The sequence below is a fragment of the Salvia splendens genome, chromosome 20, assembly GCF_004379255.2.
Source record: "Salvia splendens isolate huo1 chromosome 20, SspV2, whole genome shotgun sequence".
Taxonomy (NCBI): domain Eukaryota; kingdom Viridiplantae; phylum Streptophyta; class Magnoliopsida; order Lamiales; family Lamiaceae; genus Salvia; species Salvia splendens.
This window is the reverse complement of record NC_056051.1, coordinates 26145118-26161183: the sequence shown is the minus strand read 5'-3', so window position 1 is coordinate 26161183 and position 16066 is coordinate 26145118. Positions and strand designations below refer to the sequence as shown.

At 37.6% G+C, this 16066-nt stretch overlaps 3 protein-coding genes across 6 annotated transcripts; 1 reads left to right on the top strand and 2 right to left on the bottom strand.

Annotated features, from left to right (window-relative positions):
• The first annotated feature begins 3493 nt into the window (after positions 1–3493).
• On the top strand, positions 3494–7117 carry LOC121782224. Of its 4 annotated transcripts, none has more exons than XM_042179968.1 (3): positions 3494–3873; positions 5306–5531; positions 5758–7117. In XM_042179968.1, the coding sequence occupies exons 2-3, from the start codon at positions 5328–5330 to the stop codon at positions 6988–6990; spliced, it is 1437 nt and encodes a 478-aa protein (XP_042035902.1). In that variant the 5' UTR covers positions 3494–3873; positions 5306–5327; the 3' UTR covers positions 6991–7117. The 4 variants fall into 4 exon arrangements, with proteins under 4 accessions (XP_042035902.1, XP_042035904.1, XP_042035903.1 ...); XM_042179970.1 differs by lacking the exon at positions 3494–3873 and adding an exon at positions 3880–4612; XM_042179969.1 differs by lacking the exon at positions 3494–3873 and adding an exon at positions 3880–5169.
• Positions 7118–7250: 133 nt separating this feature from the next.
• Positions 7251–11097, bottom strand: LOC121782225 (angio-associated migratory cell protein-like). The gene is made up of 12 exons (XM_042179971.1): positions 10953–11097; positions 10168–10269; positions 9976–10026; positions 9809–9850; positions 9555–9674; positions 8813–8958; positions 8582–8732; positions 8399–8482; positions 8073–8188; positions 7932–7990; positions 7718–7817; positions 7251–7638 (listed from the first exon to the last, which is right to left on the bottom strand). The coding sequence occupies exons 2-12, from the start codon at positions 10265–10267 to the stop codon at positions 7411–7413; spliced, it is 1197 nt and encodes a 398-aa protein (XP_042035905.1). The 5' UTR covers positions 10268–10269; positions 10953–11097; the 3' UTR covers positions 7251–7410.
• A 2787-nt stretch (positions 11098–13884) lies between these two features.
• LOC121781921 lies at positions 13885–15871 on the bottom strand. Its single transcript, XM_042179626.1, has 7 exons — positions 15822–15871; positions 15406–15558; positions 15234–15344; positions 15040–15150; positions 14851–14961; positions 14691–14771; positions 13885–14630 (listed from the first exon to the last, which is right to left on the bottom strand). Exons 1-7 carry the CDS (start codon positions 15867–15869, stop codon positions 14055–14057), a joined length of 1191 nt encoding a protein of 396 aa, XP_042035560.1. The 5' UTR covers positions 15870–15871; the 3' UTR covers positions 13885–14054.
• Positions 15872–16066: the final 195 nt, after the last annotated feature.

Here is a 16066-nt window from a genome sequence, read left to right as displayed (position 1 = left end):
AACTAATAGTAGATAATTAGACGAAACACAACTTAATTTGTAAGACGATTCTTTCCAAATCAATGGATCGGAGGTTCGAGTCTTCGAGTGTGTGTGCATGTCAGTTGTAACTCGAATGTCTCCGAAGACATAAGTTGACTAGGCGCCTAGCAATATATTGCGAATGAGGGGAGATAGTCCTACTTTTGTATTTATGACCCAATTTCGAAAGGTCTATTCTTTAGCTATATTAACTAGCTTCTATAATAGAGCAATTTGTATCATTTTCATTTATAATTTACACTCTGTAAATCATAAAAAAAAGGAAAAAGCTAGTATTATTTTAGCCTTAGATAGTAGTGTCTCATAGAGAAGCATTTATAACCTTTTAAATCTTAAATTGATAAAATGCATCTTTCAACTTATTTTTAAAGCCTTTAAAAATCTCTAAACGTAAAAGGAGATCCACAAACAAATCATAATTATAAGTCTACGAAATGAGAAACTATTATTTATAAAAGTGTTTTAGCTTCCACACTCGGTCAGAATTCAACAATGACAGATCCATATGAGGTCGATGGGTCGATCGACTTGTTGTTGAAATGAAGAACGAAAAACTCCATTAAATTTGATAACTTGTTCCACCCTTGTTTTTGTTCTCGTTATTCCATATCATTGTTAATACTACTTATCGTAGTATCGCCTCTGTTTTCCGACTAGGATCTATGAACTTCTTCACCGTGTGAGGCTCTACGGGTCATTGCCACAAAACATTAGTAGGAGTAACAATTTTATGAAACTATATGAGTAATAGGAAAATAAATACTCTTTTTTTGTTAAATATGAGGAATAGTAGGAATTTGGTATTATGACTACTATCTGATTTTAAGAAGTTGCGAGAAAGCGAAACCTATAAAAAAAATCTCTATTTGTGACAGTAACTATTATTGAGACTTGAGAGGTATGGAAGAATTTTGATAAAAAAATCAGTGGACACAAATATGTTCATGAACTAATTTCATTTATAATTATAGGGTTATATTTTACTAAAATATAAATTTTTATACTTATCAAATTAGACTAGAGATTAACATTAAAATTTGGTGGAGCCACTACACCACGTTCACAGTATAGGTGTGACTTATATTATACACTATCTAAGAAAAAATTTGTGATATCTCAACTTTGTTACTTCAGATATGTCTCATTGGTAACTATATAAATGAAATAAATTTGGAAGAATTGGTAAATCCTGATTATGCAATTTTTTGAATAATTTTTCGATTAAATTAAACTTAACCTAGACGAGCCAATTTTGCCATTTGAGATTTGACATATTGGTTGATGGTTGATACTATTTAGATAAAATTAGCTATTTGAGTACAACCATTAAAAATTCCAATTATTTATTTATTTATACATAAGGTTTAGCTATTTGACACTTAATTTGACTCAGTGATATATGTCATGAATTCATGTGATATATGTCATGAATTCATGAAAGACATCAATGAAAGAGAAACGAATTTATAATATGATATGGATAGAATCATAGAATAGCAAATGTAAATAGTACATGGGATATCAAGAGTTTTAGTAAGTACATTATGTAACTTAGAAATATTAAAAGATAAGCATAATTAATAATTAATTAATAATAGTAAAATAAGACTTAATTTGCCACTGCTTTATTAATTAAAATTAGACACTAGTCCTTCTAATAGTTAATTTTTTATAAATCCAGATCACGATCGAGTTCTATTATTATATGCAAAACTTTATCATGGGTAGTTGGACGAGTTAATGTATACCATTAATTTGAATCTCAAAATGGGAGAAGTACTGTCGTTAATTAATTTTTCAACTATTTAATAATGAATATTTTAATAATAGGATATACTATAACAGCATAGGAATCTCACCTCGATATGATTTAATGATTTCGTCGAAATTAGAAAATCAATTTATAAGTATTCAATGTTGGAATTTTGAAATAATAGCATATGCTTACGAAAGTTGTTGACACTATTGAACAATTACATAATTTTAAATTAAATAATATAATTTGCGAAGATAAGTAGCTTTAATTAGTTAATAATCGAATTAACTACATTAATCAAAATGCATTTTAAGGTAATTTATTTATTTATATTATAATGTTGTGATCTAGTTAGAAGATTAGAGTCAACTAAGTGAAATTAAGACTATAAATTTAGAATTGGTAGTTGACATGTTGGTGGTTAGGTTTCTCTTATACTTTAGATTATAGAGAATATTGTTGGTAGAATAATTAAAATCCCACATTATTGGTAATATACAAATATGATCTCACTAATATAGAGAGCCCAAAAAAGCAAAACCATCCCTCTAATTTATTTACAATTGAGTTTGAGTTTGAACCTTTTCAATATTTTTATACTCCTATGCATCAGCAACACACGAGAAGGCGCACTCCCCGACGTGCGTGCACCGTGCATGGAGCACAAGGGGCATTGGAGGGTGGTGGCTCGTCTTGCCTCCATCACACTAAGCGTCAACGAATGTTCTTTTTTATTCTTTTTCTGGTGCACAAATGATAAATGAAAAATGAAGTATATATCCGTAACGAATCGAATGTATACGTCCCCACATCTTCTCCTCCCCTCCTTTCGCCACCCACCCGACACCTTCACCCCATCCTCGCCATCGACACCGTCCCCTCCATTGCCTCCCACTTCCTCATCCTCCCCCTTCATGCCTTGTTGTCGTCTCCCCCTCCTCCACCGCCATCACCATCTTCTTTCTCCTCCTTCACCCTTAGCCACCTTATCTCCCATTCTTTATTGCCGCCGTTGCCTCCTCATTATCTCCCATTCTTTATTGCCGCCGTTGCCTCCTCACTCTGGTCATATCCGTGCGCATTGTTAGAGTGTCCACTATGGGTAGGACGCGGCTATAGCCGCGTCTGGGGGCGGTGGGCGGGCGGTGGGCGGCTATAGTGGGGAAGGTGGGCGGACAACATTTGGGGGCTATTGGGGCGGCGGACGCGGGATAGCCGCGTTCGGGGCGAGGACGCGGCTGGGAAAATGTAGAATTTTGTATTTGGAATTTGGGGGCTATTGGAGGTGTCCACTATAGTGACAGAAATAAAATTTTGGGGCCGTGGACAACAAAATTGGGGCTATGGACAAAAACTGGGGTGGGGCTATTGGGCGTGTCCGCCTTATAGTGGATACCCTTAGCGTACACTCACAAATATGTCCAAAATTATAAATATGAATAACAAAAATTAAAACTCACTTCACTCATTTTTTCAGATAGAAAAAAAACTACTAAAATTCTCTATTTTAAAGTAATATCATTACATCAACAAATTGAAAAATATAGTACTACTACTTCAATGCAAACTTCATAAAAATTAGAGAAAAGCACAACAATTAACATTTATCTTCTTTTATTTTAAAATTTAAACCAATCCACAGAATATATTGGGACCTCTGTCTCCCTCTCAGAGAGTCATATGTATTGACAAATCCCAAGTTATATTCCTCTTCTCTCTCCACCTTCCTTGCCCAGTGCGTGTGGCCCCAGCAGATCCAGAAACTCCAATCTTCTCTCTCTCACGCAGCTCACCTTTTTCCGCTTTTCCTTTTGCCTTTGCTTCTTTGCAAATTCAAGCCTCCTTTTCAATCCTTCCCTCCCCCCCTCTCTCTCTAAAAATGCAAGCTTTCTCAAAGTCTCTGAGCTGTTTCAGTTTCATCCCATAATCCGCTCTCTTCACTGAGATTTTTTCCTTTCTCCAAGCACCCTTTTCCCGCTTTCATTGTCACCTGATTTTCCGAGCAATTTCGATGTTGGTGAAGTAATCAAGCTGTGATTTTGAGTTGGTTTTGGTTTTGGTTTTATCCTTTTCAGGTAAAGTTCCAATCTTTGTTGTTTTCTCTGAGAAGATGGATTATGGGTCCGATCTTTTCTTCATTTTCTCATCTGGGCATTTCTCTCTTCTCAGAATGCCCCACTGTGTGTGTGTGTGTGTGTGTGTGTGTGTGTGTGTGTGTCAGTCAGCCAGTGTGTGTGTGTGTGTGTGTTTTTCTTTTGTCTTTCTCTTCTGGGATAAGTTGAGATTTAACAGATGTGATCTCAAATTATTCAAGACAGTTTCTCTCTTGTTTCCATTTTCCAAATTCTTGGTGGAAAAATGTAAATTTATCTTCCCAAAAAAATCTCAAATTCTTGGCTTTTCTGGTTCATGGTCAAGAACACTAATCGGTGTGATGCTTTAAAGTTGAGATGTAACTGGTGTGATCTCTCATAATACAAAACAGTTTCTCTCTTGTTACAAATTTCCAAATTCTTGGTAAAAAAAGTGAATTTATCTTCCTAAAATCTCAAATTCTTGGCTTTTCTGATTCATGGTCAAGAACACCACTCGGTGTGATGCTTTAAAGTTGACATTTAACTGGTGTGATCTCAAATAATACAAGACAGTTTCTCTCTTGTTTCCATTTTCCAAATTCTTGGTGAAAAAAGTGAATTTATCTTCCTAAAATCTCAAATTCTTGGCTTTTCTGGTTTATGGTCAAGAAGATTAATTGGTGTGATGCTTTGAAGTCCAAATCTTATCTTTTCACAATCTGATCTTCTGTTGGAGGTGGTGAGTTTTTTTGGCCTAATGTCAACATAAGGAATCATCTTGATGGTTTTTTCCTTGCTTAGCTGGATAAATGTCGGCTTGATCTTATCAAACGAAAAAGTATTCTTGGATACTGTTTGGTCTTATATGGATGTGCAATTTTGTGATAAAGTTAGCTAGATTTTTTCATACTTCTCAAATTAGGACAGTTTCGGATTATATGACCTCCTCTCAGAGGCTTGTGTGTTTGCTTTTCTTGTTTGAAGAAGGTGGTTCTTGAATCTTTCTAGTTTGTAGAAAACTATGTGAAATGCTTTGGTTTAAGGATTTTATATTTGTGGTGAAGTTTGTGAGGAGTGATGTCTATTGCAGGATAGAACTGTTTGTTTCGTCATGATGTTCTTTGAATTTCTGTGTAATCTTTGAGTTTTGGAATATGATGTGTTAGTATGTTTGATTTTGTATTCGGAAGAGAGGATAGTGCGAAGAAAACTATGCGAAATGCTCATGATTATTCGTCTTAGGATTTCATATCTGTGGTGAAGTTTGTGCGAGTAATGTCTATTGCTGTATTGCAGGTATCCACTGTTTGTTTCTTCATGATTTTCTTTGAATTTCTGTGTAATCTTTGAGTTTTTAATTGTGATGCAGCATGTTCAGTTTTGGAGGATTTTGAGCTTCTTTATGCACAATGCTAACTTGTGTTGTTTTCAGTTCAAGGTGAGTCAGAGCAACTATGCAGTGCAGTAGCTACACGCCCGTGCATTGCCACGCGAGAGATCTGAATTCCGGTGCAGGTGGCTATTCTTGGCACCTGTATGGAGAAGAAAGAGGCTACAACGACACCATTTTTGTGCCATCGTCTGATCAGTACTTAGGTTATGACAAGGGAATGGTGAAACAGATCATACAGAATCACGAAGCCACGTTCAGGTTTCAGGTATTCATCATCAGACCTTTTAACTTTGCTTCATCTGTTGATTGAGACGAAACATTGGTATATATGTTTAGTATTCTTCGTTCGTTTCATCAAAACTAGAGTGGCCCTCTCGACATAAAAATGATATTAGGAGGGGGCAGTCATGTAGGAACGCAATGGAGATAACATGTCATCGATTGTGAGTGAGTTGTGTAATGTTTAGCTGTTTAATGTTTTCAACGCACAGGTTCAGGAGCTGCACCGGTTACACGGAAGGCAGAGGGACTTGATGGATGAAATGAGAGTGAGACAGCATTTACTGTCTCAAACATCAGAATTAATCTATTCCTCGTCTCATTCCGGGGTCGGAATTCCTCATAGGCCTTCTCCTGCAATAGACTGGCTTCTCGGAAATCTTTCACCTCGTGAGTTGTCTGAGCTAACATCAAGGAACGTTCAAGGGCCTAAACGTTTCGTTGCAGAGAGCTTTCTGAGACCTGCAACTCTACAATCCGAGTGTAGCATAAGAAGACATAGCAGCGAACGAAGTGGAATTGTCGACCTTGATATTCCAGCTCGTATGTACCAAGACGATCAGGTGAAGCAGTTCAAAGCACCCGAGTTGACATGTCGTACCCCTGAGAAAATATCCGACTTCCAGCATGCTACTCGTTCAGACTTTGGTTTGACTAAAACATGGGATTTGTCGAGATCCAGTTCAGATATCAGGCAAACGTATTGTTTCATTGATTTGAACGAGCCCATAGAGCCGGAGTCATTGCCTACAAGTTCATCTGATCCTCTTAAATCGTTCACTGGTCTCGATATTGATTTGAATTCGTTGCCATCCTCTGAGACGGCTTTTGAAGACGAACCGATTGTACAGAACGGAGGCAGTGACAGTTTCTTGAAAACTGAAGGTTACATCGACTTGAACAGTAGCGTAGCAGACGAGCATCTGGCTCCATCGAGCTCCTCTACTCCTGAGCAAAGATCGTTGAAGGGACCAGTGAGCCCGGAGAACGAGGAGCGTTCGCCTCCAAGAGGAGAATCTGAAGATATTCAACTGGAATCATCGGAAGAGCCATTCGTGGAACTCGATAACACCACTGCTGCAGAGACTCTGGTCACGATTTTTTCCTCGGGAGTCGAGGTAGACGCTGATGTTCTCGATCCACTAGCAAACTTCAGAAACCTGTGCTGGTTTGCTGAAGTGGTCATGAAACTCGAGACGGATGCAACGGAGGAAAACACTCTAAACTCGTCTCGTTTTAGTAAACGCTCTTCCGGGAAGGGCAAGAAGAGGGGGAAGAAGGGCTTCAAACCGGGCAGCGCGAAAACAAGGAAACAATCCAAGTTATCAATGAGCTCGATCTTGAAGCAGTCCGGTGGTGCTGTCGTGCGGAGCTGGGGAGGGACGAGGAGACGGCAAGGAGGCCGGAGGCGTAGGGATAGTCGATTCTTGCTTGTGATGGTTTGATTGTAGGACATGTTGCACATTGTTAAAATTAGATTCTTGACTGGATGATGTTGATGTACATATACAAATGAATCAGTCTTGCTGCTGTGATTGATTTGTTCAGTTAATTGAGATTAATTTGTTCTAATCTTAATCTTAAGTGACGGTTCCCACAAACGAAATATATATTATATACTCTTGGCATTAGTTCACAAATTTATTGAAGATGATTACACTTCCAATTGAGCTCCATATATATTTAGTGTTCAAAAATCTGAAAATGAAGATAAATCAACCAAAACTTCCATAACAGTATATAATCATCCAAGCTATGATACATATATAAACACCACACTTACTCAACACAAGCTTTTAATTGTCTGAAAAGCAAACCAAAAGATAAATGAAGTTTGAACTCACGAGGCTGCCATGAATGAATAACTATCTGAACTCTGCAATCTCAAACACCCGAGCGGTTTCATCGATCGAAACAGACACAAGGTATTCTCCATTAGACGACACAGCCAGGGATTGAATGGCATCAGAGTGTCCACTGAGCACTTTGGCACAATCTCCGGATAGGCTGTCCCATATGCGTACCTTCCCGTCAAGACAGCCTGTGGCTATGTATCTCGAACCGGCAAGCCATAGCAAACATGCCACTGTGTCCTGCACAACGTAGGGCAAGCATTTACTGTCAAGCCTGCCTCTATCGAAAAAAGAGCTCATGATAACTAGTTTTGCAAACCTCGTGTTCGCATATGCAACGTGGAGATGAATGCTGGTCCCAGATTATAAGCTTCTTGTCCAGGCCTCCGGTTGCAGCCCTCCAGCTATCCCGTCGAGAGCTACAAGAAGGAAATTATACATAGTAAATATTATACGCAATTTTAATAAGAGGATGTCCAAATGAATCTTTTCTACGTCTCGTCCAGGAAGAGGAAAAAGTGGCAGGTGAAAACCTTGGTTCGAAAGCAGCAGACTCTACTGAATCTGTATGTGCATTCAAGGATAGAACAACCTGTGGATTGAGAAATGGTAAGATCATTCATTTGCCTAAATAGTTAAGGAAATAATGAGAGGTAAAATAAGGCAAAAAGTACCTTTCCCGTGGATATATTGACAACGTGCACCGAACCATCGCTTGAACCAGTAATAACAAGACTAGAATCGGAGCTGATTGTCAAGCATGTGATTCCTTCAGTGTGATAAGGATGACCTTTTTAATAAAAATACAGTTCGTTTATCAGATTTCGGTGTTGTAGCAAAAAATTGCAGAGATGAAAGAATTTAAAGAAAAGAAAAGGAGAATGGAATAAGTATAATAATAATGGAAAGGGAAGTCGTAAATAGTGTAGTCATATATACAACAAACAGGCAGCTCTAGTTTCACACATAGATGAAAATGAAAACCAACCAAATGACGTACCTCTAACATCATGAATGATTTCCGCATTTCTAGGATTCCAAATTTTCATAGTTGCATCATCAGAACCACTACAAATTGTTTTACCTTCAGAAAGTGAAATTATCAGACAATGAAGCCACCAAAATACAAAATCAGAGCAAAAAGAAAGGTCAAGAGGCTTTTCTCATGACAACAAGTCCATACCATCGGGTGTAAAATCTCCGCAGGTCACACTACCCCCATGACCTGAGAAAACATTGAGATAAGCGCCCCCCTTGTCAGCATTCCACATCCAGATTGAGGAATCCTCTGCACCAGCCAAGACCAAGTGTCCTTTCGGATGCCACCTGACCCACTGAACAACACACCGTTGATATAGCATAAACATGAAGTAAACTATGGCAAATTACACCTCCATAACTTCGTAAAAATCACCTCAATGCCTGCACCAGGACCCTCGAGAGTACATTTCAGTTCTTCCTTTGCTACGTCCCACACTTTCACTACTCCATCCAAGCCTCCAGATGCAATCAGTTGTCCATCCATGCTAAAGGATAAACAAGATACAGTTTCCTGGTGGCCTGTAGTGGATGTTTAAGGAGATGAAACATACAAATCGACGTACTAAAATCGTTTCTACTCTTCGATATAAAGTTGTTCAATATTGAGACATGCACTTCATAAGAGATAAAGGTCAGCGAATAATGTGATAAACTTATGCTTTAGTCGTCCGAAAAAAATACCATAAAAGCAGTATTTACATGTGTAGTTCAAAAAGTGAAACAATTTGAAGGCAATTTTGTAGTTCATGTTGTATTATTGTCAGTGCTGTTAGGACTGCATTGATACCATGCTATAATCTAATAAATTAGCAAAACTAACATTTTAATAGAGTATTACAGAAACATTAACTTCTCAATATATGATTTTAAGAAGAAATGGGCGATTTTTTTGATAAAAGTCAATCCACTGAACTTGTATTTGAAAAGTTATAGTAGTATATTTTTCATCCAGTTCTTTGCTCCAAGAGGATCCAAAACAAGAAAAATTTGTTGGAAAGGTTTAGAGTGTTGATAATTAAACACATACTTAAAACTTTGATACCTTATAAGCCATTTACGTTCATATATCAGACAACTAAAACTGTGAATACGGAGACAGGAGACCAATTCCACACCTTGCAATTCAAAAGCCCAATCTCCTTGACCAATCCTCCACAGAAATCCTTTATCATCTCCGCCTCCAGTTGCCACGAGAGAAGCATCTGTTGGACTACATGCAGCAGTATACAGTTCACCTAGATGCAAAAGAAGCATTTAGTAAGCACAAATCTTGGATGCACAAATCAAATCAATTTTTCAAAGAATGAGCAATATGTGCACAATAAAATTTAAAAAAAAACAACAGAAAGAAGAGCATAGTATAGGTCACCTGTGTGACCAGTGAATATATGTACAGAATCATCAATTCCATCTGCAGCCAAAGAAGATGATGGGGTAAGACAACAATACGAAATTGCTTTTCTTTCACAAATGCCAACATGGATTAAATTTAAATAAGTGACGTTATTGAAAGAAAATTGCATTTAATGGACGCACCGAATTCTTCTTCTCCACCAGAGCCACCTTCCTCATCTGCATCGGGGAGTTCTAAAGCCACAATTAGGTCAATCATCAGAAAACGTACGAAAGCACATGACATATAGTATTATAAATTAGATAGAGTCTCAACCAGCATTTTTTAATCAAATACACTCTATAGAAGATAATAGCACAGCTGCACAATTGTACCTTCATCATCGATTTCATACTCGTTAATTATATCACTTTCATCTATGAAAGTCTGCTCCCCATTATCATTGTCGTCGTGGACTGGAGATGGCGCATTCATTTCTAAGAAAACAAACATATCAATTAGAGTCAACCAATCTAAGACGCTCAAAAATCAAACAATACAGCAGAATAATTATATCAGAGTGTGATATTATTAGACTAATTTGTTCACTATACACAATCAAATTCAAGCACCAAACAACGTAATGACTAATATTGTACATATATACATAATTTCTTCATTGGCATCCATATACCAATCTAATCAATCTTTTTCCTTTTCTTAAATCTTCAGCAAAAATATCGCAAACTTGAAATTAGCAAAACTTCAACCGAAGTTCTCATCTAACAACATCAACAAAACGGAAACAGCATCATACGATTGATAGAGCAATGAGCAGTACTAAAAATACAAATCCATAACGATACACAAGCTTAAACAACCTATGAAGTAATAGATTAACCCGAAATTCCAACTTCATATATGCCAAAGCATCAAAAGCCAAACTATTGAACAAAACACTTAATTCTGCATAAAAAATCCTACCATACAAGTTTGAGCACCACGTGAAGCCAATTACTATGGAACACTCCCAAATCAATTTATAAATTCACCGCCAGCCCAATTCAAGTACAACTTTCCCTACTTCAATCTTTTAGAAAAAAAGAGGAATAAGAAAAAAAAATTGACCGATTTTCCGCAAGCAATAAGCGTCGGTGTGAAGCTTCAAGCTTTCAAATACCTCTTTAATGGAGGATGGAGAACGAGGGGAGAACTGGCGGCGCTGGGGAGAACTGGCGGCGCTGGAGAGCTGAAGAACGTTGGTTCACGCGCGAGGAAGAAGGTAAATATATAGAGAAATAATAAAGAATTTAAAATGGCTGTGTTTGATAAATATAGGGCAATTTCATTTTAAATCATAAATTTTCCAAAATTTTCAGAAATAGAATTATATATTTAAAATCGTTACTTTAAATTTTTTTGCGTACCTAATAGAATAAATTTATAGCATGCCATTAAAGTAATATTTATAAATATCTTCTGATGATGTTCATTAGAGCATCTCCAATGGCGGACGTCCGGTCGGACGTTGCGACGGGTGACCGGGACGTCCGCCATTGTGGCGTTTAGGGTCGGATACGGACGTCCCGTGAGGACGTCGGGTGTCCTCGGACGTCGGCGCGACGGGCGGGCGGACGTCCGCCATTGTGGCGTCCAGTCGGACGTCCGGTCGGACGTCCCGTTTTTAATTTTTTTTTTAAACTCTATATATACGTCAAATTGTTTTATTTGTAAATGTATGAGGTTTGGACTCGGAGGGGTTGACGTCAAATTTTATTTCCATAAATGTAAATTGTTTTATTTGTAAATGTATGATTTTTTTTATTGCGGGATGTCCTAGTGGGAAGGGCGGACATAGGAGGGGATGTCCTAGTGACGTGGCAGTGGAATGGGAAGTCCTAGTGACGTGGCAGGAGGTGTTTTTGGGATGCCCTAGTGGATGTCCTAGTGGGATGTCCGCCCACTGGAGATGCTCTTAACTTCGATGATTTATGCTGCTTTTTTATTATTTTAAATTTTTTTGAATAAAAATACCCTCAAATACATTTAGAACTTGTTCACTATTTGGGAAGGCCATAAATAAATCTGACTTGATTTATTTGTAGAGCTCACATATAGTCATCCATTTCGGTTGTTTAGGGAAGTAAAAATAAGTCTATTGATATAATCAATTATATTTCGGTTGTTTAGGGAAGTAGAAATAAGTCTAGATATGAATCAATTTTTAATTTAATGGATAGAGTTTTCTGTTCTAAATGCCCAAAATGCCCTAATTACTCTGATTTGCCATGCTTACTTCATTACCTTTCTTCTATACTCTTCATCTCTCTCTGCATATGCTCTGTCACAGCCCCTCTTCTTCAATCAATCACTCAATTTGATGTATAGAATTGCTCTCTAGATTCGTCCCACACCCCCCCAATCCTCTGTCTCTGCCTCTCTAATTTTTCTCCTTTTAACTTCCCACTCCAACTTTGTGAAAACTCCTCAATGTGTTCGGGATTCGGAATGGAATTAGCGGCGGCTTGCCGTCTTCGTCGCCGCTCCAATCCGACCGGGGCTGTACGAGAGTCACGCACCATGCTAGCTACCTCATCTGCCTCTCTCTTAAAAATTCTTCCATAGCTTTTCGATTTGGACAATGGCCTTAACTCCATAAATTCATGCTTAAGCAAATAGTCGAGCATATCAATTGATGCATCTTTTCCATTTATTAGTTGAAAGTGTGAATGGTGCAGAATTGGGGCTGCCGGAGCTGAGAACGGCTACCGGAATCGCACCTATACAAATAGAACTCGGCGAGAGGGAAGATAGATTGAGAGGAGAAGAGTTTTGCATTAATATTTGAATTGAATGAATGCAAATGAGGAAGAGATCCGCTTATATAGCTGAATGTGTAACTAATCGACAGTTAACAGCTCTAACCGCCTCTAACTAACTTGATTTCAGCTCAACTAACTCTCAACTACACAACTTTATTAGCATTACATTTATCATGTATTATTAATGATACATCTTTCCTCCCAGCTATAAGTATCATTCCTCCCAACTACAAGTATCATTCTTCCCAGCTACAAGTATCATGTATCAGTGAACATTGATTATTCAAAGGAATAAAAAGACAGACATTTCTAGGGCACTGGGAGATATTTTCGAAGGAGAGAGGGAGGAATAGGAATTGGAATGAGCTATGGAAGGGTAAAGAAGTAAATATGTCTTCAATTCTGGATCCAGATTTCCAGTGAGTTTTAAAAACCATCAATTTGAAAAGAAATAATTTCGACACATTTCCATGCTCAATAGTGCGGGCCCATATTTGTAATTAGGGCTGAACATTATTAAACAAATGAACTTGAACACCACAATTCGCCAAGATTTCAGTCCATTTCTTAGTATTTCTAACAACTGTGAACGAGTCCTAAGGATATTTCACTCTATTTATTCTCTCTTCTTTATTAAAATATTTAATTTATCTCTTTTATATTAAAAGAGAGTAGAAAAAAATAGAGAATAAGAGAGAAAAAGTGAATATTTTAATAAATAAAGAAATAGATAATAAATAGACTAAAATGCCTTTTATTGGCTTGAAGGCATTTTTATCTAAAAAAGTTTGATATAGTAAAAGAAAATAGCTTAAACAATATTACATAGAAGTTATAAAACCTTAAAAGATACTTTTCAAATATTACAAACCAAAAACAAAGTTTGAGAACCCAAAAAAATGTTTCCTCTTTTATTTAACTACTACCATTCTAATTTATCTTTATTCATTTATTTTATCACTAAAGTATTCCTTAGTCTTAAGATAAGTAAGACGTTTTTTTTCACTATTATACTATTAATGGTGTTTATTGAATTAAGTAGAGAAAAAAGTTTACTCTCTTCGTTCCATTATTTGCGAAGGATTTTTTTAGCAACATTTTAGTCTTGCTTTTTGATCAATGAGGATCACATAGGTCATTTCCTACTCCATATAAAGATACTATCATTTTCCAAACCAACATTTTCCGCAATTTTCATTCTCTTTCTTAATATAATAATTTCATTGTATCAAATAATGATTTAAAAGCTATATAGATGATATCATTAAAATTTTACAAAGACCTCTTCATCATATTCAAGAAACCGAAAATGTTGAGATCAAACATAGGTTCTTCAGTTCTTGGTTGAAAAGACTAGGAAAGTTAGTTGTTTGAAGTAGAAAAACAAAGTTGCTATGGTCTGAAAATTTAATAAACTCTAGATAGATAGATAGATAAATGGATATATAGAGGTTGGATGTTCAAAGGAGTCCTCGGCGCTTGAGGTCTTGTTTAACGGCATGTTGCCTGCCCTTGAGATGCTGCTCGAACGAGTCTTGGTTCATGCAAGAAACTCCGCACACCTCACAGATTATAGGCGCTTTCGAGGATTTCTGCCCGCCCCTCTCCTTGCACAGCTGCAGCTCTTGCACCTTGGCCATGTGCTTCTGCCCCTTGAAGTGCATCTGCAACGCACCAACGTCGCAGCACCAGATTTCGCAGAGGTCACATCTTGGTTTTGAGGCAGTGGTGGTGTTGGATTCCCTCTTCCTTTTATTGAAACTGATCTTGGCCTTGTGCTTCCGCCCTCTCAAATGCTGCTGCATCACTAAGGCGCTCGAGCAGCTGGCCACGCAGAGATCGCAGACCAAATTATCCGCGGACTTCCTCATCTTGCTGGGAGGAAGTGGCGGTGTGGCAGGCTTCTCAGGCGTTGTTGCTTTCCTCTTCAAGAATGAACGAGGCCCTGTTGGGACGATGGTCTTTGGGAGAAGTTTGAGCTCTTGAAACGGATTAGGCCTTGGAGTCGGAGATGGATTTCCTCGTGAAAATGGAAGCTGAGAGGGAACAAAAGGTTAAAAATGAAACATGTGTGGCTAAAAACAGATGTTTGTCACCTCATATGGGGGATTCAGATGCTCGTTGCGTGATATTCCGGGTGGACCTTGTAACGGACGAGGCCTTTTTGGGATGATGGTCTTTGGGAGATGAGGAAAAGTTAGGTTAAAATGAATCATAAATTGCAAAAAATAGGTTAAAAATCAAAATTTCTGTGACCTCATTTGGTGGAGGATGAGCTTGAGCTTTGTTGCACGGTGGATTCAGATGCTCGTCGCGTGATATTCCTGGCGGACCTTGCAATGAACAGGGTCTTTTTGGGATGATAGTCTTTGGCAGATGAGGAAAATTTAGGTTAAAATGAACCTTATATGGGGAAACAATAGGTTAAAAATAAATGTTTATTACCTCATTTGATGGAGGATGAGTTTGAACTTTGTTACACGGTGGATTCAGATGCTCGTCGCGTGATATTCCTGGTGGACCTTGCAACGGAAGAGGCCTTTTTGGGACGATGGTCTTTGGGAGATGAGGAAAAGATAGGTTAAAATGAATCATACTATATGGTTAAAAATAGGTTAAAAAGACAAATGTTTTGTTACCTCTTTTGATGGAGGAAGAGTTTGAAGTTTGTTCCTTGGTCCAGTCAAATCTCGGGCTGCTGGATTCAGATAGTCTTCGGGTGAGAATCCGGGCGGGCCCTGCCACGGCTCCTGTTGCATAAACCGGTGTAAGAAGAGGATTCGGGAAGAAAGTGATGAGAAAAACACTCACATCTTTGATCATAAGTAGTCCTGGTGGTGGTGTCTGAGTTTTAGACGACTGTCGAGGAACGCCCTCTCGAGAGGCTGCGCGTTCGACCATCCAAGCCTTGAAGCTTAATGTCCGGTTACACTCCAAAGATGCATCAGAAAGCAAGGAAGGATACTAATGTAAAAAGATGGAGAACATCAGAAAAGTAGGATTTGATTTTGAACTATTATTTTGTGCTACATTGTGAACTATGACTCTGTTTTATTCATACAGATTTCTTGAATTAGTTAAGCATGTTTTGAAGTAATGGAAAATGATGTTAGTAGCCACAAATATCACTTCATGTTAAAGCATGTAAAATATTAGTAAAATCTAAGCAGTTGGAGATTAATAACTGAAAATTGAAAAAAAAATAAAGCAAAAAATGAGGTTAGAACCTGAAGTTTAAGCAGTGAGGGATCTGGTTTTTGCTCATCTGTAGCCATATTTCTCTATCATGAAAAAAAAAGAAAAATTAACACTAAAATTGGAGGAAAATTAGTACTATCTCACAACAGAGTGAATGGATGTTTTACTACTCTTTACATTATACTAATTAAAACTAATATTTGGTGTTAATCTGCATGAGTTCCAGTTACTATGGTAAATAATCATTCAATCATGAAATATCAATTTGAAAGAG